At 43.3% G+C, this 23,055-nt stretch overlaps 1 protein-coding gene across 8 annotated transcripts in view; it reads left to right on the forward strand.

Annotated features, from left to right (window-relative positions):
* The window catches only part of LOC139274867 (serine/threonine-protein kinase Nek5-like), a 114,924-nt gene that overhangs the window by 34,739 nt on the left and 57,130 nt on the right, over positions 1-23,055 (forward strand). For 7 of the 8 annotated variants that reach the window (XM_070891578.1, XM_070891574.1, XM_070891575.1 and 4 more), the window contains 4 exons: positions 6,034-6,117; positions 7,517-7,587; positions 17,259-17,345; positions 22,840-22,894. In XM_070891578.1, the coding sequence (XP_070747679.1) occupies positions 6,034-6,117; positions 7,517-7,587; positions 17,259-17,345; positions 22,840-22,894 (297 nt within the window). The remainder of the gene's footprint in view (positions 1-6,033; positions 6,118-7,516; positions 7,588-17,258; positions 17,346-22,839; positions 22,895-23,055) is intronic. The other variant, XM_070891581.1, reaches the window with a different exon arrangement.

The raw sequence follows: 23,055 nt of genomic DNA on the forward strand, positions 1-23,055 counted from the left end.
GGGGATAGGTGGGGGAGAAGAGGCGGGGGGCGGGTTCCATGGTGATCGGGGGAAACTGGGCTCATAAGGAGTTCTGAGAAAAGACATTTTAAAAAGCTTGCCTCTCCTGCCATGAGTCTGCTGCCGGGCTGCAGGCAGTGTGGGACACGCCCTGACTAGAAGTAAAGATTACATCAGGCTGTTCCGCCTGCCTTTAGTGGGATCCTCGTTGATGCCACAAGAAGCCATCATAAAAATGGCTGGGAACATGGCGTGATGGAGCTGGGAGCTACATTTTTCAAATTTTAACCCCTCCCACGCAGAATTCTGGCTGGGTGAGGAGGTTTAAGAACTTAAGAACATAAGAAGGATGAGCAGGAGTAGGCCATTAAGCTCCTCGAGCCTGCTCTGCCATTTAATAAGATGATGGCTGATCTGATCATGGACTCAGCTCCACTTCCCTGCTCGCTCCCCATAACCCTTTATTCCCTATCTCTCAAAAATCTGCCTATCTCCACCTTAAAGATATTCAATAACCCAGTTTCCACAGTTCTCTGGGTCAGAGAATTCCATAAATTTACAACCCTCTGAGAGAAGAAATTCCTCCACATCTCAGTTTTAAATGGACGGCCCCTTATTCTGAGACTATGGGCTAGAACCTCCACTTTTTTTTGCGCGTTTAACGCCCACTTAACGCTCATTTTACCGCTGAAATGACATATAGCGCCCATATAATCACCCATTCTGGCACAAATGGAAACTGACGGGCTTTTTTAGGAGACTTATCACCGAGCGTTATTTTCCCAATGGGCGTAACGCTGAGAAAAAATATTACCACCCGCTCACTTTTTTTGGGCGGAATCAGCAGAATGGGCAAATTCAACGCCCATAATATCGCCCAGCGTTACTTTTCGCATGGAACTAACGGCGAGATTCAATATTAACGCCCGCCCACTGTTTTTTGTCGTAAAGAGCATACTTACCCAAACAACATGGAGATCACCCAACTTCAATTTCACCACCTTGCACACATATCGCCCACAATATCGCTCGTTCAAAAAACGTGGAACTAATCGGAACGAACACCAGCGGTGTAGCTGGCATTTGTTAAATCCCACTCTTACGTGAAGAGCTGATAATCGGAAAGATTTGACTGAAAGAACGCTGATGTGATTGACAACGCTGACACACTGCTGTGTGTGCCCATCCCCTTGGTGCCACTTAAAGTTTACGTTGATTGATGTTAAGTTGTATTTAACCCTTTCATGGTAAGGAATCATCAGCGTGTAACGGTCCAGCTATCTGAGACAATGCGCAATAAGGTTATGTCCAATAACAAAAGTTTAACACCAGCATTGGTCTGAAATCATAAGTATCACAGCCAATAACACCCAACCCCCGACCACACCCCACTTTTTCTACCATTGACATAAATCACATGTTCAATGTGTCCAGCAACACAGAATACAAAGGCAAAGCAGGAGCGTGGTCCCCAGCCCCCATATATTGCAACAAATTGTATACAGCCAGATATAACACAGCCATCACCTGCGCACATGCACCTCACTTTCCTTCCCCCCCTCTCCTTCTCCCCACATCTACCCCTTTCCCTCCTTGCTCCATGGCGCCTGGCCGAAGAGCTTCTCAGACGGTGCTTCATTGGGGGAGATGAAGGCATATGCGGTGGTTGCACGGGTACGGAAGCGGTCCTCCTGGACAACTGTACCATCTCTCCACTGTCATGTCACATTCGTGGAACAAACTTGCCGCGTCCACGAGGCCTCCGCGGGGTCGGCGCCGTCTTGGGGACAAATGGGGTGCCCTGTGGAGAGGTGCTTGGGGCCGGCACCTCCAGAGCGGAGGCAGGAATGACTGGAGGACCACGAGATAGCCTTGGGGTGGAATGGGTTCTGGAGCGTGGCGATGCAGGTTCTTCGAAATTCACGCTCTTATCCGTCGAGAACAGACCTAGCGGATTAACAGGCGACAATCAGAGCTCCTGCACCACGCCCCCACCTTCTGGCCTCTGTGGCCTTGCCTGGGGCTGAGCTGCAAGACACAAATGAGGTTATTAAAGGAGAAGGGGGTGCTAGGGTAATAAGGTGAGTCCAGCGCAACACACAGCATATGCACGACAAAAGCACCATCGCTCTCAAAATCATCGCAGACATCACATTTCATGACCATCAACACATTGTGCATTGCAATGATTTTCATTAGGCCAGTATTATTTCTATGACACTTTTAGAAATCATCTATCATATATGATTGTTCAGATATGAGTGGGTGTGGCATCTATTGACTTTACATCACGCAATGGTGTAAGCTTTACTCACGTGGCATCACTTCAGGGTCTGCAGATGCATCCGTGGCTGTCCGGGGGTGCTTCCCCATGAGTGCTAGCACTCGCTCCTCCATCTCTGTGATGTCGCTAGGGACTGGTGGCCCCCCCCACCCGTTTGCCTCTGCATAGACCTCATTGTCGATAGCTTCTTCTGTAAAAGGTGACAGGACGACATGGTATGAGATCATTGCGTGATATCATTGCTAGGTACTGTCACAGAGACTGATACAACACATAAGCAACAGATGTAATCATGATTATTATGATTATTCTCATTCTTTACCCAAAGACATACACCATGACCGCAGGCTTTGAGTAAAACATTCCCGGTAAAAGTGCAAGAGCTCACTTCTGCTGATAGTCACTCATGACTGTTACAAGTCAAATTATACAAATACATAAGAACATGTAACTCAATGTAATATTCTTGCGGATCCCACAAGGTCGTTCCTTCGATGGTATGAGATGTGAATTGGCTCGAATAGACTGGCAAATGATACTTAAAGGGTTGACGGTGGATAGGCAATGGCAGATATTTATAGATTACATGGATGAACTTCAACAATTGTACATCCCTGTCTGGAGTAAAAAATAAAACGGGGAAGATAGCTCAACTGTGGCTAACAAGGGAAATTAGGGATAGTGTTAAATCCAAGGAAGAGGCATATAAATTGGCCGGAAAAGCAGCAAACCTGAGGACTGGGAGAAATTTAGAATTCAGCAGAGGAGGACAAAGGGTTTAATTAGGAGGGGTAAATAGAGTATGAGAGGAAGCTTGCAGGGAACATAAAAACTGACTGCAAAAGCTTCTATAGATATGTGAAAAGAAAAAGATTAGTGAAGACCAACGTAGGTCCTTTGCAGTCAGAATCAGGTGAATTTATAATGGGGGAACAAAGAAATGGCAGACCAATTGAACAAATAGTTTGGATCTGTCTTCACTATGGAAGACACAAATAACCTTCCGGAAATACTAGGAGTTCGAGGGTCTAGCGAAAAGGAGGAACTGAAGGAAATCCTTATTAGTCAGGAAATTGTGTTAGGGAACTTGATGGGATTGAAGGTTGATAAATCCCCAGATCCTGATAGGCTGCATCCCAGAGTACTTAAGGAAGTGGCCCTAGAAATAATGGATGCATTGGTGATCATTTTCCAACATTCTATTGATCAGTTCCTATGGACTGGAGGGTAGCTAATGTAACACCACTTTTTAAAAAAGGAGGGAGAGAGAAAACAGGGAATTAAATACCGGTTAGCCTGACATCGGTGGTTGGTAAAATATTGGAATCAATTATTAAAGATGAAATAGCAGTGCATTTGGGAAGCAGTGAGAGGATCGGTCCAAGTCAGCATGGATTTATGAAAGGGAAGTCATACTTGACAAATCTTCTGGAATTTTTTGTGGATGTAACTAGTAGAGTGGACAAGGGAGAACCAGTGGATGTGGTGTATTTGGACTTTCAAAAGGCTTTTGACAAGGTCCCACACAAGAGATTGGTGTGCAAAATTAAAGCACATGGTATTGGGGGTAATGTATTGACATGGCTAGAGAACTGGTTGGTAGACAGGAAGCAGAGAGTCAGAATAAACGGGTCCTTTTCAGAATGGCAGACAGTGACCAGTGGAGTGCCACAGGGTTCAGTGCTGGGACCACAGCTATTTCCAAATACATCAATGACTTAGATGAAGGAATTGAATGTAATATCTCCAAGTTTGCAGATGACACTAAACTGGGTGGCAATGTGAGCTGTGAGGAGGATGCTAAGAGGCTGCAGGGTGGTTTGGACAGGTTAGGTGAGTGGGCAAATGCATGGCAGATGCAATATAATGTGGATAAATGTGAGGTTGCCCACTTTGATGGCCAAAATAGGAAGACAGACTATTATCTGAATGGTGACAGATTAAGAAAAGGGGAAGTGCAATGAGACCTGGGTGTCATAGTACATCAGTCATTGAAGGTTGGCATGGCGGTGAAGAAGGCAAATGGCATGTTGGCCTTCATAGCTAGAGAATTTGAGTATAGCAGCAGGGAGATCTTACTGCAATTGTACAGAGCCTTGGTGAGGCCACACCTGGAATATTGTGTTCAGTTTTGGTCTCCTAATTTGAGGAAGGACGTTCTTGCTATTGAGGGAGTACAGCGAAGGTTCACCAGACTGATTCCCGGGATGGCAGGACTGACATATGAGGAGAGACTGGATCAACTGGGCTTGTATCCACTGGAGTTTAGAAGAATGCGAGGGGATCTCATAGAAACATATAAAATTCTGACAGGATTGGACAAGTCAGAGGCAGGAAGAATGTTCCCATTGCTGGGGAGTTCCAGAACCAGGGGTCACAGTTTAAGAATAAGGGGTAAGCCATTTAGGACCGAGATGAGGAGAAACTTCTTCACTCAGAGAGTGGTTAACCTGTGGAATTCTCTATCACAGAAAGTTGTTGAAGCCATTTCGTTAGACATATTCAAAGAGGAGTTAGATATGGCCCTTATGGCCAAAAGGATCAAGGGGTCTGAAGAGAAAGCAGGAAAGGGGTACTGAGATTGAATGATCAGCCATGATCTTATTGAATGACGGTGCAGGCTCGAAGGGCCGAATGGCCTGCTCCTGCTCCTATTTTCTATGTTTCTTTGTTTCTATGTTTGCGGCAGTGGCTGCCCTCACTCACCTCGTTGGTCGACGAGACCACTTCTGCTATCTCGGTCCATATCCTCTGGTAGGCCTATGGGGTGGGCTTTCCACGCCCTCCCTGTGTCAAATCACCCCAGCGTGATTCAACCTCCTGCAGGAGGGAGGCATTTGCATCGTCCGAGAACCTCCTGGCTCCTTTGCAGCCTCCAATGTGCTCCTCTCCCACCTCACTGTTCTCTCCAGCGTCAGTCTCCACAGCGTGCTGTGATGCCTTCTCCTCTCCCTCCATTATAGGGAAAATTCGGGCAAAGATGTGGCTGGTAACAGCTACTTTTTGTTTGCCTACTTACTGTGAAGCTCTAAAGTCTCCCTCCTTCCTCCCAAAGCAGCCACACCACACCCAGCCACGCCTTCCGTCCCTCTGAGCTCCCTCTCTCTCTGTCTCCTCTTCTGCACATGTCATGGTGACCCTTGACCTCCAGAATCGCGGGAATCGAGCGTTGCAGTGCCGTTGCTAAGGACAGCCACACTTTACGGCAGAAGGTCAACAAAATACCGCCCATTTGATAATGTCCATTTTCAAAAATGTAAACCAGGTTTTTTGAGAATGGGTGAGAAGCCGGCGATCTGAAAACCCTTTTTTACTGCCCACGCCAGAAATAACGCCCATTTTTGGGCGATAAGCACAGAGTCCCCTAGGTTTAGTTTCCCCTATGAGTGGAATTATCCTCTTTGCACCCACCTTGTCGAGCCCCCTCATTATCTTATATGGTTTGATAAGATCACCTCTCATTCTTCTGAACTCCAATGAGTATAGGCCCAACCTACTCAACCTATCTTCATAAGTCAGCCCCCTCATCCCTGGAATCAACCTAGTGAACCTTCTCTGAACAGCCTCCAATGCAAGTATTTCCTTCTTTAAATATGGAGACCAAAACTGCATGCTGTACCTAAGCTAGGCCTCACCAATACCCTGTACAGTGGTAGCAGGACTTCTCGGCCATTAGCTTTTCATAATTCAATGTCTTTCTGCTTTAAAAATCAAAAATATATGGCTGACATTCCATAACCTTTTTTTAGGTGTTGGACTGGTTTGTGCAAATCTGTTTGGGGCTGAAACACATTCATGACAGGAAGATCCTGCACCGAGATATCAAGACACAGGTAAATATCAGAAGAGCACAGAACTAAGCATGTAATAATTATCAGATGTATTTAACCCTTTTGGAACTATGGCCTCATTTTTTGTGTTTTAGGGAACATTTTACATTTAAAATGTTTTATGATTCTAAACATTGATATTATATCAAACTATATATCTAGATAATATCTACTTAAAAGGCTCAGGTACTGAATAATTCCCAATAGTTCTAATTAAAATGTTACTGACATATTGAAACCATTTGGACTGGGTTTGGTAAAATTACTAGCTTATATGGCAAGATTTCAGTTTTTAGATTAATAGATGTGAATAGTTTAAGTAAAAACCATTACAGATGGCTCTATACTGTGCCTCTCGAGCCTTATTATTAATGTAGTGAGAGTTTCCCAAATTCTAAGATCCTAAATTTGTGTGAATTCCTGCAAGTTCCTTATCTGCACATTCTGTTCAATGCCCATAGACTCTTTTTTTGAGTATGGTTTATGGTCCCTTTATACTGGAGATACTGGTTTAATACTATAACTTCTTATGTTCTTATTCAGTGCATCCTGCTCGCTGTCTTATTGGAGTCCAGATTCTCCATCATTTTGTGTTTTTCTACTACTTAGATTTGTTTTTTCTTTGTTTCTTTTGGCATGTAGAAGATTTACATACTAGGTTAAGATATTGTACAACTTACACTTTACACTTTGAGAGGGTGCTCCCAGGCATATACATTAATATTATCAGATAATTATGCACATTTTGAGACCGCTACACATTGAGAGAGAGAGTTGAGGTGGGAGAGCAAGATTGAGCCATCACTGAGGCAGGCAGGAGGCTTCTTTTGCATAAACTGTGACTGGCTGCTAGCTGTGATAATTTATAGACCTTTTGCTCCTTTATATGGTTCTCAAGCTTTCAGCACCTTTCTTTATGGTGTTTTGATAATTTAATTTACTTTTCCCTCCTTTTCTCCTTCCACATTTTTCTTGCACTTGCCATTTCCTTATGGAGAACAGACTACCTTGCCAAATGCCATTGGTCACCAGTAGGCCTGTAAGAGTGGCCCAGAGAATGATTCTTCTGACCTTTCACCCCTCCTTCTGGTAGAATGCCTAGCCTCTGTTCAATGTCCCCCTGCTGTAGCACGGCTGAAAACCACTTCATAGAATTCCAATGGTCCAGACCGCAGTGTTCCTTTCTTTATCCTAATATGCATTAATGACATTGGCTGGTATGTAAAGGTATGTTATGTATTCTCAACAATAAATGTGAGAAGTGTCTGCAGAATTTCATATTTGGAATTAAACAATAGTTTTGAACATTGGAAAAATTAACATGGTTTGCTCATAGCAGAAGCTATGGGTGTCATGGGAATTTAAGCATTGTGAATAAAATAAAATATATTTTTATCCATAGAACATTTTTCTTTGTAATAAAGGAGTGACTGTAAAACTCGGAGACTTTGGAATAGCACGAGTGTTGAACAAGTAAGTTTCCTTTAACTAAAACCTTAACAGCACAGGCTTTTAAAACTTGTTTTTCTTATGCAAGTGACCAGACAGAGGAGGTTTACCAAAATGTTACCAGGGATGAGGCTCTTCAGTTATGAGGAAAGATTGGATAAGTTAGGACTGTTCTCCTTAAAACAGAGATAGTTAAGAGGTAACCTAATAGAGGTTTTCAGGACAATGAGAGGTTTTGATAGAGTAGTTGGAGAAAAACTATTCCCTCTGGCGAGTGGGTCAATAATCAGAGGTCGTAGATTTAAAATCATTGGCAAAAGATCTAGAGGGGAGACGAGAATTTTTTTCACTGTGTTGTCGGGATCTGGAACTCTCTACCTAAAAAGGTGCTGGAAGCTGATTCCATAAATAACTTTAAAAGAGTGTTGGACAGGTACTTGAGGATAAGGAACTCACAGGGTTACAGACCATGAGTAGGAATGTGGGACTACGCATGACTGCTCTTTCAAACAGCTACCACAGGCACGATGAGCCGAATGGACTCCTTCTGTGCTGTAAGTTTCTATGATTCCATGATTCTATGACAACTGCCTGCCACGTACAGAAGTGGATTACATCCCTTATGGTTTTAAATCTGCATCTTTTGCTTTTTGACACAGAGAAAATGTAGCGAAGTCTAAAATTAATCCTCATTGTGGTATCTTGCTTCCTAAGATTTACATAGAATATAACTATGGCTTCATTTTATTGAATGGTAGAAAATATTGAAAGCTAACTCAAATTTGTAAAGACTATAATAACAAATTATTTATACTTCATATATAGAAGCAAGATATTGGGTGTATACAATAGTATAAGTAGCAATTTAAAATAACATTAAATTATAATGGCCATTTAAAGAATCAGATGCTTTTTGAATTCCTTTTGACAGCAACTTTCTTAAATCTGTCATTTATTGGGAAATAGCTCTCTGAGATTCCAGGGGGTAAATTTTCAACTGGCATTGTGGATCAAATATCTATTATAGGGCTCAATTTTCCCCTGTGATTTGCGCCATTTTTTGGGCGCGCGACGCTTTTTTTGGCCTGAATTTAAAAATCCAAGTTTCCCCAAAGATTGTGCACCAGCATAACTCAAATAGTAACAATTTTTTTAGGTTAGTTTTTTTTTGCGTCATTTAGGCGAAACCAGATTTTTCACAATTATGCTAGTTTGGCCAACTTACAATTCTCCTAGGACAGCGTATGTGACCACTCCCAAAAAACTTTCTGGGCACTTAAGAAAAACCAGCGCACATGAAAAAATCGGCACAGAAAGACGTCATTGTTTATAGGCGACGTTTTGGAAGGAGTCAAGAACACATAAATATGCAGCATGAAGCTTAAATGTTTCCAACTGAAAATGCAGAAAATGGAAGTTTCATGCAATTCTTTAAGTTTGGATTTTTTTAAAGTGCCACGCCACCACCAAACATCTCCAAACCAGGCTCGAGGGTCAGGACATCGGCCGGCAGAATCGGTCCCTCGCTCGGACACAGGGGCTCAGGGCTCGGCTTGAAAAGAAGCCCCGGGGGGGGGGGGGGGGGAGGGGTGTGTGGAAGCCGAACTGAAGGGATGAGAACCCTTATACTATGCCACTATGCATCAAAAGAAGCTCAGGGGGCGGGGGGGAGGTGGGGGGTGGAGGTGGAAGCTGAATTGAAGGCATGAAAAGCCTTACACTATTCAGCAAGCAGCATCAAATGAAGTCCGGGGGGTTGCGGGGGCGGGAATGTTTCCCAATGTAACAAGCCCATTGCGCATGCTCTGACCTGGGTATAGTCCATAATAGGGCGTCGACCTTGGGGGGGAGAGACAATAAAGCTTGTCCTGCCTGCCGTTTTGAGCTTCTTGCAAAGGTGCAATTTAATAATGGGGGCAATCCTGACAATCTCATACTTCATGCAAGCCTTCTGCATGGTGGTGTTGCAGAGGAGACAATTGATTTGACGTCATGGCATGAGGAACCTCAGAGCACGTAGGATGATGGGCAGAAGGCCTTACCCATATCAGGTATATCGAGACAGGCGTTCATACCTGCACCTGAGTGATGTACACTGCGTCAGAAGGTTGCGGTTCGCAAATAAGTTGTAACAGCTCTGTGAGTTAGTAAAAGCAGACTTGCAACCTAGAACTGTCAGGAGGACTGCTTTGTCAGTTGAAGTCAAGGTTACAGCTGCACTTTCATTCTATGCATCTGGATTGTTCCAGGCCACAACTGGGGATGTGTGCGCCATTTCTCAACATGCAACACATATCTGCATTCGACAGGTGACTATTGCACTATATACCCAGAGGAATGACTACATAAAGTTCCCCATGACCGACCAGGCAATGTGTGACAGGGCTGTGGGCTTCTCCAGGATTGCTGGCTTTCCAAAGGTACAGGGCTGCATTGATTTTACCCACATCGCCTTGCGAGGAAGATCCCTCTAAAAGAAGTGGCAGTACTGCCCGGCAGCAAAATAACAGCTTACGCCATTAATCTGGGCTGCCGCGGGCAGGAGCTCTCAATCTCGACGGCAAATGCGCTTGCCGCCCAAGTGCCGCCGAGGATGGAGTCGGACCCAGGGAGGGTGGAAGAGCTGAAAATAAAAACCTTTACCAAAAAAAATAAATCAGCACTGGAACACCTTCAGGGGATCCCATCCAGGTAAGACGCTGTAAAAAAATGTTTTTAAAGATGTTCACTAACGTTTTTTTGCAGGTCTTCGTACTTATTGTCAGGGTTAGACCTGCTTCCATGCAGCGTTCTTTCCCGCTGCTGTCGCCGACTCCCGCCAACTCCTGTCTGCACCAATCTGGCAGCTCGGAAGGCGGGAAGACACTTGCGCTACTTGGCTGTCAGTGGCCGGTTCCCGGCGGTACTCCCCTCCAGCCCGCTGCAGCCCGAGTGGAAACTGGCAGAGAGAAGACCGGCTGCTAATCTCGGCGGCAGTGGGCGATAGAGCCACCAATATCGGGGCCTAACTACTTGACCAAGGTCCTGCCACTTCTTTCTGCACTGGCCTCCAGACCTCGGGGTGGTCACCATTGCAGAGTAATCTTCTGTTAGTTTGTTCCAGTGTTTCTTCATTTCTTTTGGTGAAACTTTCATGTGATATCTGCTGGTGTCGAGCTCATGCCATCTAGCCTCAATTATAGTAACTAGTGCCTCCACTTCATCCTGTAAGAAATTCTTGGTCCTTGAGCCGCGGTGCATCTTGTATTGCAGCTCCGATTTTTCCAATGACAATTAAAGTTCTCACACACAACTGGCTCTTTAAAAATGGCCAAATGCAGACCAGGAGCTGTACTGGGCATCTATGCCCATAGCAATCACGTCAAAAACGTCCTTTTTTTTCGTGCATGCGCAGCAGGGAGGCATCATTTTTTGGGTGCAGACATAAGGCTCCACCCCCAAAAGGTACAGGACAGGCTGCACGGCACCAATTTCAAAAAATAGAACGGGGAAACTTGCTACTTATTTTTTTGGTGTAGTTGGGGCCAGAAAAAAAGGGTGTAACTCTGGCAATATGCCAAAAAATGACATAGGGGAAAATTGAACCCATAGAAACTATCTATTTTCATTTCCATAGAAGTTGAAAATCTACCCCCTTTTGTCTGGCTGGCCTTCAGAAACCCAGACAGAATGGCTGTAAAACGGGGATTAAAATTTGTGCTTTTAATTTTATTCCGTAACTAAAACCAGTCGCTCATAACATACTGTACATCATAATTTTTAATATTAATAAGAAAATGTTGCTAAGCTACAGACTTCATTTTTATTCTGTTGCTTAGCTATATTTTTAGAATATTCTGTTGCAAACTGCAAGTAATCTGTTCTATTGCTTTCTTTTGTCCTAATTTTGATTTGTCACCATGTTACCAACTAAAATCATTTCTGCAAAATCAATTACAGGTATATTGAAAAGAAGATATCATGTATAGTTTCTGCAAATATTGCAAAACTGTAACAAACACTAGCTCAGTTGATCACCACTGTAATATTTTTGAATTATTTTGTTTTTTAATTCTTGAAGATACAAATTCCATGGCCATTGCCATGTTAAATATATCCAAATTACCCAATGTTTATTACTATTAGTTAATCTTGCAGAAATAACACAGTTTCACGCACTGTCTTATACACGGAGGTCACCCTCCATCAAGTCATGTGGCATTAACATGGTGCTAAATGGGATAGATTAAGAACTTCTAGCAGCTCAACACTGGACATTCATGAGGCACCATGGGTCATCAGCAGCAGCAGAATTGCATACCAACACAATCTGTAACCTCATGGCCCGGCATATCCCTCACTCCATCACCGTTCAACCAGATGACCAACAATGAGCAGTGTAAAAGAGCATGCCAGGAGCTGTACCAGGAATACCTGAAAATGAGCTTCCAACTTGGTGAAACTACAACACAGAAAGGTTGCATGCTAACAGTGGAAGCAGCATGCTTTAGACAGCGATAATAATCCCACAACCAACGGGTCAGGTCAAAGTTCTTTAATCCTGACACATCCAGTTGCAAATAGTGGTGGACAATTGAGCAACTAACGGGAGGAACCTCCTCCTGAGGTCCCCACCATCACAAATGCGAATCTTCAACAGGCATCCCAGCTGTAGTGCTGAAGACCTGGGCTCAAGAACTAGACACAAGCTGTTTTGGTACAGCTACAACACTGATATTTACCCAACAATGTGGAAAATTGCACAGGTGTCCCGTAGCCACAAAAAGCAGGACAAATTCCAACCCGGCCAATTAGCACCCTATCATGAGTTGCTCAGGCCCAACTATCTTCAGCTGTTTCATTAATGACCTTTCCTCCATCATAAGGTCAGAAATAGGGATTCACGGTGTTCCTTGCACAGTATTCATCTCCATTCACAATTCCTCAGATAATGAAGCATTGAAGCATTCCATGCCTTCATCTAGCAAGACCTGGAAAACATCCAGGCTTGGGCTGATAAGTGGCCAATAACATTCATGCCAAATAAGTGACAGGCAATGACCATCTCTGACTGGAGAGAGCCTAATCACCTCCTCTTCAGATACAACGTATTATCATCGGCGTATTCCCCACCATCAACATCCTGCAGGATCATCAATGACCAGAACCTCAACTGGACCAGCCACATAAATGCCATGGCTACTAGAGCAGGGCAGAGGCTGGGTAATCTGTAGTGAGTGGCTCATCTTCTAACTCTCCAAAGCCTCTCCACCATCTACAAGGCACGAGTCAGGAGTGTGATGGAAAAATCTCCACTTCTTGGATGGGTGCGGCTGCAGCAACACTCGAAGCTCAACATCATCCAGGGCAAAGCAGTCCGCTTCATCCGTGCTCTATCCACTAGCTTAAATATTCACATTCTCCACCACCGATGTACCATGCTGCCGTGTGCACTATCTAAAGGATCCACTGCAGCAAGTCGTCACGGCTTCTTCAGCAGCATCTCCCAACCCCACAACCTTCACCACCTAGAAGGAGGAGAGCAAATGCATACGAACACCATCTCTCCAAGTTCCACACCAAGTCATAATTAGATATATATCGCCATTCCATCAGGTCACTGGGTCAAAATCCTGGAGTTCCTTATCTAACAATATTGTGGAAGTACCTCCACCACACGAACTGCAGCAGTTCAAGAATAAGGCTCCATTACCTTCTCAAGGACAACTAGGGATGGGCAATATGTGTCGGTCTTGCCAATGATGTCCATATCCCGAGAATGAATTTTAAATAAGAATATCTATGAACAATGACATACCTCCTGAGCACATAGCACCAGTATTTGGAGACTGGTTCCCTCGTATTATATTTGGTGGACTTCAGTTTTTAAGTTTTTAAACCCCAGATGAAACAGCCTGTTTTTTTAAAAATGTGCTAATCAATCAATTATAGATCTCTGATATCAATTTTGAAAGAACTGAGCAATAGAAACAGCAGTACATAAGGATTAAACAAAAGCGCCATGGTATTGATTAATTGTATGGAAATTTATAACTAGCTTTTGAACTACAGCTCATACTTTGGTATTTAAGAATGTAGAACTAAATTTTGATAGAGTCAATATCTGATTTTGTTCTGCTTTCATCTGCATTTGGCTGTTCGTTAGAAAAGAACACAAAATGAATTTGTCTTTGGCCTAAATATTTTAAACTTTTGATGGAGGAGATCACAGCCTCAGGCATAGGTCCTGAGACAATAATAGAAATTGGACTTGAATGTAAAAATAGATTGTGTACAACTTTGTTATCTATAGGAAAACAAATTAAGACCATTACTCACTCTCACCCTGGCCGTTCCACCTGGTACAGCCCTTATCTTCGCTCCCTTAAGTCAAAGGAACGCAGACTTGAACAGATATGGCGGACAACTGGTTTAGCCATTTACCGCCAAATCTGGCTGGGCCACATAAAGCATTATTGGGTCCTGCTCCTTAAACCCTTCTCCCCCTGTCCCTTCCACCTTTATCTCCAACGACAAGTGCGAGGAGCTCATGGACTTCTCTGTCTCTAAGATTGAGACCATCCGATCAGCTGCCTCTGCCATTTCCCTTCCTTTCCCTAGCCCACCGGGCCAAACTTCCTCCAAGGTTGCCCTAGCCCTGAACTCGCATCTTTCTCCATTTTCTCTCTGACCTCCCCTCATGACATCTCAGTGCTCATCTTGTCCATGAGACCCACTTCCTGCTCCATTGACCCTATTCCCACTAAACTGCTGACCAACCAACTTCCTTTTCTGGCTCCCATGTCAGCTGACATTATTAATGGTTCTCTCCCCTCAGGTACTGTCCCACTCTCCTTCAAATCTGCCGTCATCGCCCCTCTCAAAAAAAAAACCCTTGACCCCTCTGTCATTGCAAACTACCGCCCCATCTCCAACCTCCCTTTCCTTTCCAAAGTCCTTGAATGTGTTTTTGCCTCCCAAATTCGTGCCAATCTTTCCTGAAACTCCATGTTTGAATCCCTCCAATCAGGTTTCTGCTCCTGCTACAGTACCGAAATGGCTCTCATCAAAGTCACAAGTTACATACCTTGTGATTGTGACAGAAGTAAACTATCCCTCCTTATCCTTCTTGACCCATATGCAGCATTTGACATAGTTGGCCACTCCATCCTCCTCCAACGCCTTTCCACCATCGTCCAGCTGGATGGGACTGCACTCGCCTGGTTCCATTCTTATCTATCTAATCGTGGCCAGAGAATCACCTGCAATGGCTTCTCTTCCCACTCTCGCATCGTTACCTCTGGAGTCCCCAAAGATCAATCCATGGTCCCCTCCTATTTCTCATCTACATGCTGCCTCTTGGCGACATTATCCGAAAACACAGCTTTTGTTTCCATATGTACACTAACAACACCCACCTCTACCTCACCACCACTTTTGTCGACCCCACCACAGTCTCTAAATTGTCACACTGCTTGTCCGACATCCAGTACTCAATGAATAGAAATTTTCGGCATTTAAATATTGGGAAAACCAAAGCCAGTTGGGGTGAAATTGGGTACCGCCCCATTTGGGGCATTACCTGTTGAAATTTGTAAAGGTTAGTGCCAGGCACTAACGATTTCAAAAGTTTTTAAAAATCGCCGTTTGCACTCCAAGAAGTGGAGCGCTAAAGCTCCACTTCCTTCATGGAGCGCAATCGGCAGTGGTGGGGGGGGGCTGAGTTCAGCAGCGCTGTACACTGGGCCATGCAGTGCTGCCGTGTTGAACGACTCCTTCCCTCCCTTAAAGGCTGTAGGCTCTACAAAATAAAAACAACTTACATGTAACATGCCGCAGCTGCAATCCCGTGCAATCAGCCCTGCTATCAAGCAGAGTGCCGGGCTGATCAATCACAGGCAGGAACCCGCGAAAAAAGCTGGAAGCAAAAAAGGTCCGTTTTTTTTTAATTACCTCGATCACCTCGTCTTTAAGCATCGCACCCGAAGTGACCGGCCGTCCGATGCATGCTTCCTGCAGCTGCCAATGTTTTTTCCTGGTGCTGCTGCAGGGGGTGGAAGGCAATTTCGGGACCGGGGCGCTACCGGGGCGATGCGCATGATGATGATGTCATGATTTCCGGGCAAAGGAGATTGGGGCTCAATGCCATAGCACCGCTGCAAAACTCCTGGCCAATACGGCCGGAGTCGATGTCATCGCTGTGCCCCTGGTCACAAAACCATTTGCGCTAATGGGAAGCACAAAGGCACCCAATTTCATCCCCAAATGTTACCTGTTAGTGGTGTCAACATAGGAGGATCTTTTCTCCATTTACTTTGGCAGATTTCCAAAGTCCATCAGTTCAGGAATGAAATGCTAATCTTCATGACAAAAACTATAATCACACATACTCTTGTCCAACCGACCTTGTATATATTTGGTGATCTAACCATAACATAGTAACAGATCAGATAGTCAATCTGACTTTATTAGGATTTTGTTTGTCCAGAACCAAAAACTGTGTTGCTAGTAAGCAACACAAGTTTTGCTCAACTAATGTCCATTCGATACATTAGAAAACATTCAATGGAACTTGCCTTCTTGGCTTAACTCGCCCAAGGTGTACCTGGGCACATTTCAGAAAATAGGTGCTATTGTGACAGCAGAATTGGCTGTATTTAAGGTGTAAATGGTTCCCTCTCCTCAGGGTCTGACACCCCTCCTTTTGAAAAATACAATCATTGCTAACTTCCTCAAAAAAAACTTGCCTCAACCCCTCTGTCCTTGCAAACTACCACCGAATCTCCAACTTCCCTTTCCTCTTCAAAATCCCTGATTATGTTACGTATGAACAAACACTGATAGACAGGTAAAGACCATCTGGTTCATCGAGCCTATCCCACACAATTCTAATACCTTGTATATCGCAACATGTACACTCCACCCCACCCAAAACCATGTGATGTCCTGGGAGAGGCCAAAATACAGATTTTAAAAAACCCAGGCCAATTTGGGAGAAAGAAATCTGGGAAATTCCTCTCCGACCCATCTAGGCAATCGAAACTAGTCCAGGAGATCACTCTGGCCCTGAATTCCCTGTGAGAGGTGAACTTCGCCCCAGTCAGAAACAAATCCAGCTCTTGCTTGAAGGAATTTTGCAAGTCCGCGCCCACCACACGAGATAGCAGCTAGTTCCAGAGGTCCACTATTCTCTGGGAAAATAACCACCTCCCAAATCTCTCCCACAATGTCCTGTTTGAATCTCTCCAATCAGGTTGGATGTTATAGCTTGCATTATTGTAGAATGGGCAACTCCTCAAGAGCTTAACTGTAGCAAGTGAAGAAAACTCACCTAATTTAAGCAAAAAGTTCAGATTTCCCCATTCATTTCTTTTACAAATGCAATGTGTTATTTCAGCTGCAGTGCTTTACAAAGATCTGAAGATATTGTAAGTTCTTTTCTTGAGGTGTAACTGTTAAGAGTGCAGATGTGAGCCATCTAACTATTTGTTGTTATCCTGTATTAAAAAATACTGTGTTGTGTTTTAAATCAATTAAACTGCTAATTACTTTCAAATTATGTTTTATTGAGTTCATGTGTTTTTTTTACATTAAAATGTAAACTGAAGTTCAAGGTAGTTTTAAAATATGTCAAATTATTTATATTGCATCATATGACTTTGATGCTAATGTTTTTTTATTTTAGTTTGCTTTTATTTTATACTCTGTTCTTCTAGTACCATGGAGTTGGCACATACATGTATAGGAACCCCATTCTATTTATCTCCTGAGATATGTGAGAATCAACCCTACAATAACAAAAGGTAATTATTTTGCAACTGTCCTGTAAAATGTGTTATCAACAACAGCTTACTTTGCCAATACAGTGCTTGGTAACAAAAATTGGATTTTGTTGTCTAATTTTCTTTTTGTATTCATTCATTTAAATTGAGTCACTGAAGATTGAAAAAAATGACTGCAGTTCAGATGCCTATACAATATTGTACATTTCATCAATTACAGGCTGGAAAAAGGAATAATTCAAACTTAAACAATGCTGTGTGATTGTACTTGACTCACGATTCTTTAAAAAAAAATTTTAATGGTCAGATATTCAAATTCCAGGAAGTTCTGGTAATTCATTATAGAAAAGGAAGTTCTGTTAAAATCATGAGTCAATATGGAGATTAGTTGCATGGAGGAATCCACCTCCAACTTGTATTGAGGCTTCGCGCAGAACATGGAGACCATTCTGTCAAGCAGGAAGTGAACAGCCAGCTCCAGGAATATGAAAGTGGGGTCCACCATGATGGAGCTTCTGGTGATAGCAGTGACAGCTTCCAGACAGCTCACACTGCCATGGAACCTCAGATGACTGCCATCTTGGTTTTGGGGGGCCAACATTTACAGGGACTTCCACAGCATCACTCCTGCACTCTATTCTTGCATCGGAGTGCTGAGGCACAGTCCCAGGAGAGTGGCCTGGCTCCATGGAAGAGGCACCTGCCTCCCACTCTGCCACTGCCCTTGTCAGTACCAGGCAGCCAGCTGGGCCAGACTGCCCCAGCCCATGCCAAGAAACCGCAATCTGCAGCTGGGCCTTCAAGGTCAAGAGCTGCTTGAGGTCACCCACCATGGCGATCTGAAGTGTCTTCCTCAGAAGCTCAGCAGACCTCCACCTCTCAGGTTGTAGTCACTGGGAATATACCTTGTAGGAGCACTAGGTTCAATAATCGAGCATACAAGACAGTCACTAGGGGGTTGTGCAAGGGTGATTCTTAATTATTCCAGTTAACTATTATTCAAATCTCAATTGAGTTGTTGAAGTAAAGTTTATGCTTTCTGCATTGGTGCTGGTGTTCATGCTCATAATCAGTTGAAGGCAAGTTCCTTTAGGCTTGACTGAAGGAAGTCAATCAGATGGTGGTGATAAGGATTGCACGACTTGTAACTGGTTGTAATTGAAACCCCATTGTTATGTGTGCTGATTACTGTAATCTTGCACGTGCCTTTATGAGCATTTGTCCTATCTTCCAAAAGGCAGATTGATAGACACTGCAGTGAGACAGAGCCAATTATAAACCAACAGGCCAAATTATTTTGCACATATGTGAGCAAAAAGAACAATGTTTCAGAAGCAAAAGATAGAAAGAAGAAAAGTAAAAGTTGAGGGCAGAGAAACCCAAGGCAAAAAGTAAAAAGGGCCAAATTACAGCAAAATTCTAAAGAGGCAAAGTGTGTTAAAAAGACAAGCCTGAAGGCTCTGTGCCTCAATGCGAGGAGTATTCGGAATAAGGTGGATGAATTAACTGCGCAGATAGCAGTTAACGGATATGATGTAATTGGCATCACGGAGACATGGCTCCAGGGTGACCAAGGCTGGGAACTCAACATCCAGGGGTATTCAACATTTAGGAAGGATAGACAGAATGGAAAAGGAGGTGGGGTGGTGTTGCTGGTTAAAGAGGACATTAATGCAATAGTAAGGAAGGACATTATCTTGGATGATGTGGAATCGGTATGGGTGGAGCTATGGAATACCAAAGGGCAGAAAACGCTAGTGGGAGTTGTATACAGACCACCAAACAGTAGCAGTGAGGTTGGGGACAGTATCAAACAAGAAATTAGGGATGCATGCAATAAGGGTACAGCAGTTATCATGGGCGACTTTAATCTACATATTGATTGGGCTAACCAAACTAGCAGCAATGCAGTGGAGGAGGATTTCCTGGTGTATTAGGGATGGTTTTCTAGACCAATATGTCGAGGAACCAACTAGAGGGCTGGCCATCCTAGATTGGGTGATGTGAAATGAGAAAGAACTAATTAGTAATCTTGTTGTGCAAGGTCCCTTGGGGAAGAGTGACCATAATATGGTAGAATTCTTTATTAAGATGGAGAGTGACTCAGTTAATTCAGAGACTAGGTTCCTGAACTTAAGGAAAGGTAGCTTCGATGGTATGAGACGTGAATTGGCTAGAAGAGACTGGCAAATGATACTTAAAGGGTTGACGGTGGATAGGCAATGGCAAACATTTAAAGATCACATGGATGAACTTCAACAATTGTACATTCCTATCTGGAGTAAAAATAAAACGGGGAAGTTGGCTCAACCGTGGCTAACAAGGGAAATTAAGGATAGTGTTAAATCCAGGGAAGAGGCATGTAAATTGGCCAGAAAAAGCAGCAAACCCGAGGACTGGGAGAATTTTGTAGTACAGCAGAGGAGGACAAAGGGTTTAATTAGGAGGGGGAAAATAGAGTATGAGAGGAAGCTTGCTGGGAACATAAAAACTGACTGCAAAAGCTTCTACAGATATGTGAAGAGAAAAAGATTAGTGAAAACAAATGTAGGTCCCTTGCAGTCAGATTCAGGTGAATTTATAATGAGGAACAAAGAAATGGCGGACCAGTTAAACAAATTGGTTCTGTCTTCATGAAGGAAGACACAAATAACCTTCCGGAAATACTAGGGGACCAAGGGTCTAGTGAGAAGGAGGAACTGAAGGAAATCCTTATTAGGCGGGAAATTGTGTTAGGGAAATTGATGGGATTGAAGACCGATAAATCCCTGGGGCCTGCTAGTCTGCATCCCAGAGTACTTAAGGAAGTAGTCCTAGAAATAGTGCATGCATTGGTGATCATTTTCCAACAGTCTATCGACTCTGAATCGGTTCCTGTGAACTGGAGGGTAGCTAATGTAACACCACTTTTTAAGAAAGGAGGGAGAGAGAAAACGGGTAATTATAGACTGGTTAGCCTGACATCAGTAGTGGGGAAAATGTTGGAATCAATTACTAAAGATGAAATAGCAGCACATTTGGAAAGCAGTGACGTGATCAGTCCAAGTCAGCATGGATTTATGAAAGGGAAATCCTGTTTGACAAATCTTCTAGAATTTTTTGAGGATGTAACTGGTAGAGTGGACAAGGGAGAACCAGTGGATGTGGTGTATTTGGACTTTCAAAAGGCTTTTGACAAGGTCCCAGACAAGAGATTGGTGTGCAAAATTAAAGCACATGCTATTGGGGATAATGTACTGACGTGGATAGAGACCTGGTTGGCAGATAGGAAGCAGAGAGTTGGGATAAATGGGTCCTTTTCAGAATGGCAGGCAGTGACTAGTGGGGTACCGCAGTGCTGGGACCCCAGCTATTTACAATATACATTAATGATTTGGATGAGGGAACTGAGTGTAATATCTCCAAGTTTGCAGATGACACTAAGCTGGGTGGCAGTGCGAGTTGTGAGGAGGATGCTAAAAGGCTGCAGGGTGACTTGGACAGGTTAGGTGAGTGAGCAAACGCGGGGCAGATGCAGTATAATGTGGATAAATGTGAGGTTATCCACTTTGGTGGCAAAAACACGAAGGCAGAATATTATCTGAACGGCGGCAGATCAGGAAAAGGAGAGGTGCAGCGAGGCCTGGGTGTCATGGTACATCAGTCATTGAAAGTTGGCATGCAGGTTCAGCAGGCAGTGAAGAAGGCAAATGGTATGTTGGCCTTCATAGCTAGGGGATTTGAGTATAGGAGCAGGGAGGTCTTACTGCAGTTGTACAGGGTCTTAGTGAGGCCTCACATGGAATATGGTGTTCAGTTTTGGTCTCCTAATCTGAGGAAGGACGTTCTTGCTATTGAGAGAGTGCAGCGAAGGTTCACCAGACTGATTCCCGGGATGGCAGGACTGACATATGAGGAGAGACGGGATTGACTGGGCCTGTATTCACTGGAGTTTAGAAGGATGAGAGGGGATCTCATAGAAACATATAAAATTCTGATGGGACTGGACAGGTTAGATGTTCCCGATGTTGGGGAAGTCCATAACCAGGGGGCATAGTCTAAGGATAAGGGGTAAGCCATTTAGGACTGAGATGAGGAGAAACTTCTTCACTCAGAGAGTTGTTAACCTGTGGAATTCCCTACTGCAGAAAGTTGTTGATGCAAGTTCATTGAATATATTCAAGAGGGAGTTAGATATGGCCCTTATGGCTAAAGGGATCAAGGGGTATGGAGAGAAAGCAGGAAAGGGATAATGAGGTGAATGATTAGCCATGATCTTATTGAATAGTGATGCAGGCTCGAAGGGCCGATGGCCTACTCCTGCACCTATTTTCTATGTTTCGATATTTCCATACTGCACCTCATAACTTAAAAAATTTCAAAGCACATCGCACTGCCCATGTTAACAGGCTAAATACACTTTTCTGACTAGCTGTTTCTGTGAAATTTCATGTACATCCATTACATCACTAAAATCACTTTCTTCCATCTCTACAATATTTCCCATCTGCACCCCTTCTGTTGTCAAAACCCTAGTCCATACCTTCACCATCAACTAAAGCTTCAACTCAAACAAAGCTCTGCAGCTTGTGTCCTCAACCTCATTAAGACCCACACATTCCCATCACCCAATTTTTCCCAAGTTCCACTGGCACCTGTGTCACAGCATGTTGATTTCAAAATCTTTATATCCAAATCACTTCATTGCCTTCGGCCATTCTACTCCAGTGACCCGCTCCTGCCTTACATTCTTGCATGCATCCTCCACTCCTCCAACATCAAAACTCTCCTCACTCTTCACATCTTTAACTCCACTATTGGCTGCTTCTATTTCAGCCCCTATGTTCTTACATTTTAGAATTCTCTATTCAGTTCCTTCTGCCTTGTCACTTCTCTGCTTCTTTTGCTAAACCTCCTCAAAACCCTCCTTTTCAATTGTACCTTAATTTTCCTATCCTCGCCATTCTATTTCTCTTCTCTTTCCTCATGCTTAGTGTCTAATTTTCCCTCTTGTTGAAAGGCACTCTTTCACATGAAGAGTGCTATATAAATGCAAGTTTCTGTTTTAAGAGGCTTTTCAAGGACAAAAAGTTTTGATTCAAAAACATAAGAAGTCACAAAATATGTCCATTTAAATAGAACCTGCTAAAATCAGAGTGTAACGTTCAAAGGGTTCAGGCAGAAGCTGTAGCGTTAGAATGTGAAGATGATTCTGTGTCATTGTAAAGGTACTTTGTTTGATTAATGGCAAATAATATTTCAATGGAAATGTTTCAGGGGGAGGCTCAATTGCAATGTTGTGCTGATCAATGCATTCACCCAGTTTCAAATTTAATACTTTAAAATGTGCATTGTTGTGATAATAAGTCAAGCTATGTGAAAATCTTTGTTGTAATAATGTCATAATTATGTGGAAATCTGTGTAGTGAAGAGGAGGCATATTCTGAATACAATTACTTATGCCTCAGTGTAAGCTTTTGTATATATAAACTGTCTTGCTTTGATTTACATTTAATCATTTTTGATTTTTTTTTAGTGATATTTGGTCTCTTGGATGTGTTCTGTATGAGTTATCCACTCTGAATCATCCAGTAAGTGCGGTAATTATCAGACTTAATAGCAAATATTTAATGGCAACTTAGAGTACTCGAAAGCCAACACACATCACAAATTCAAGAATAAGGGTGTCAAACATGTGTATGTAAATAAATGATGACATTACTATTAGTGTTAGCTCTTCAACTAAAACTAT

Source organism: Pristiophorus japonicus, chromosome 10, assembly GCF_044704955.1.
Source record: "Pristiophorus japonicus isolate sPriJap1 chromosome 10, sPriJap1.hap1, whole genome shotgun sequence".
In the NCBI taxonomy this organism is placed as follows: domain Eukaryota; kingdom Metazoa; phylum Chordata; class Chondrichthyes; family Pristiophoridae; genus Pristiophorus; species Pristiophorus japonicus.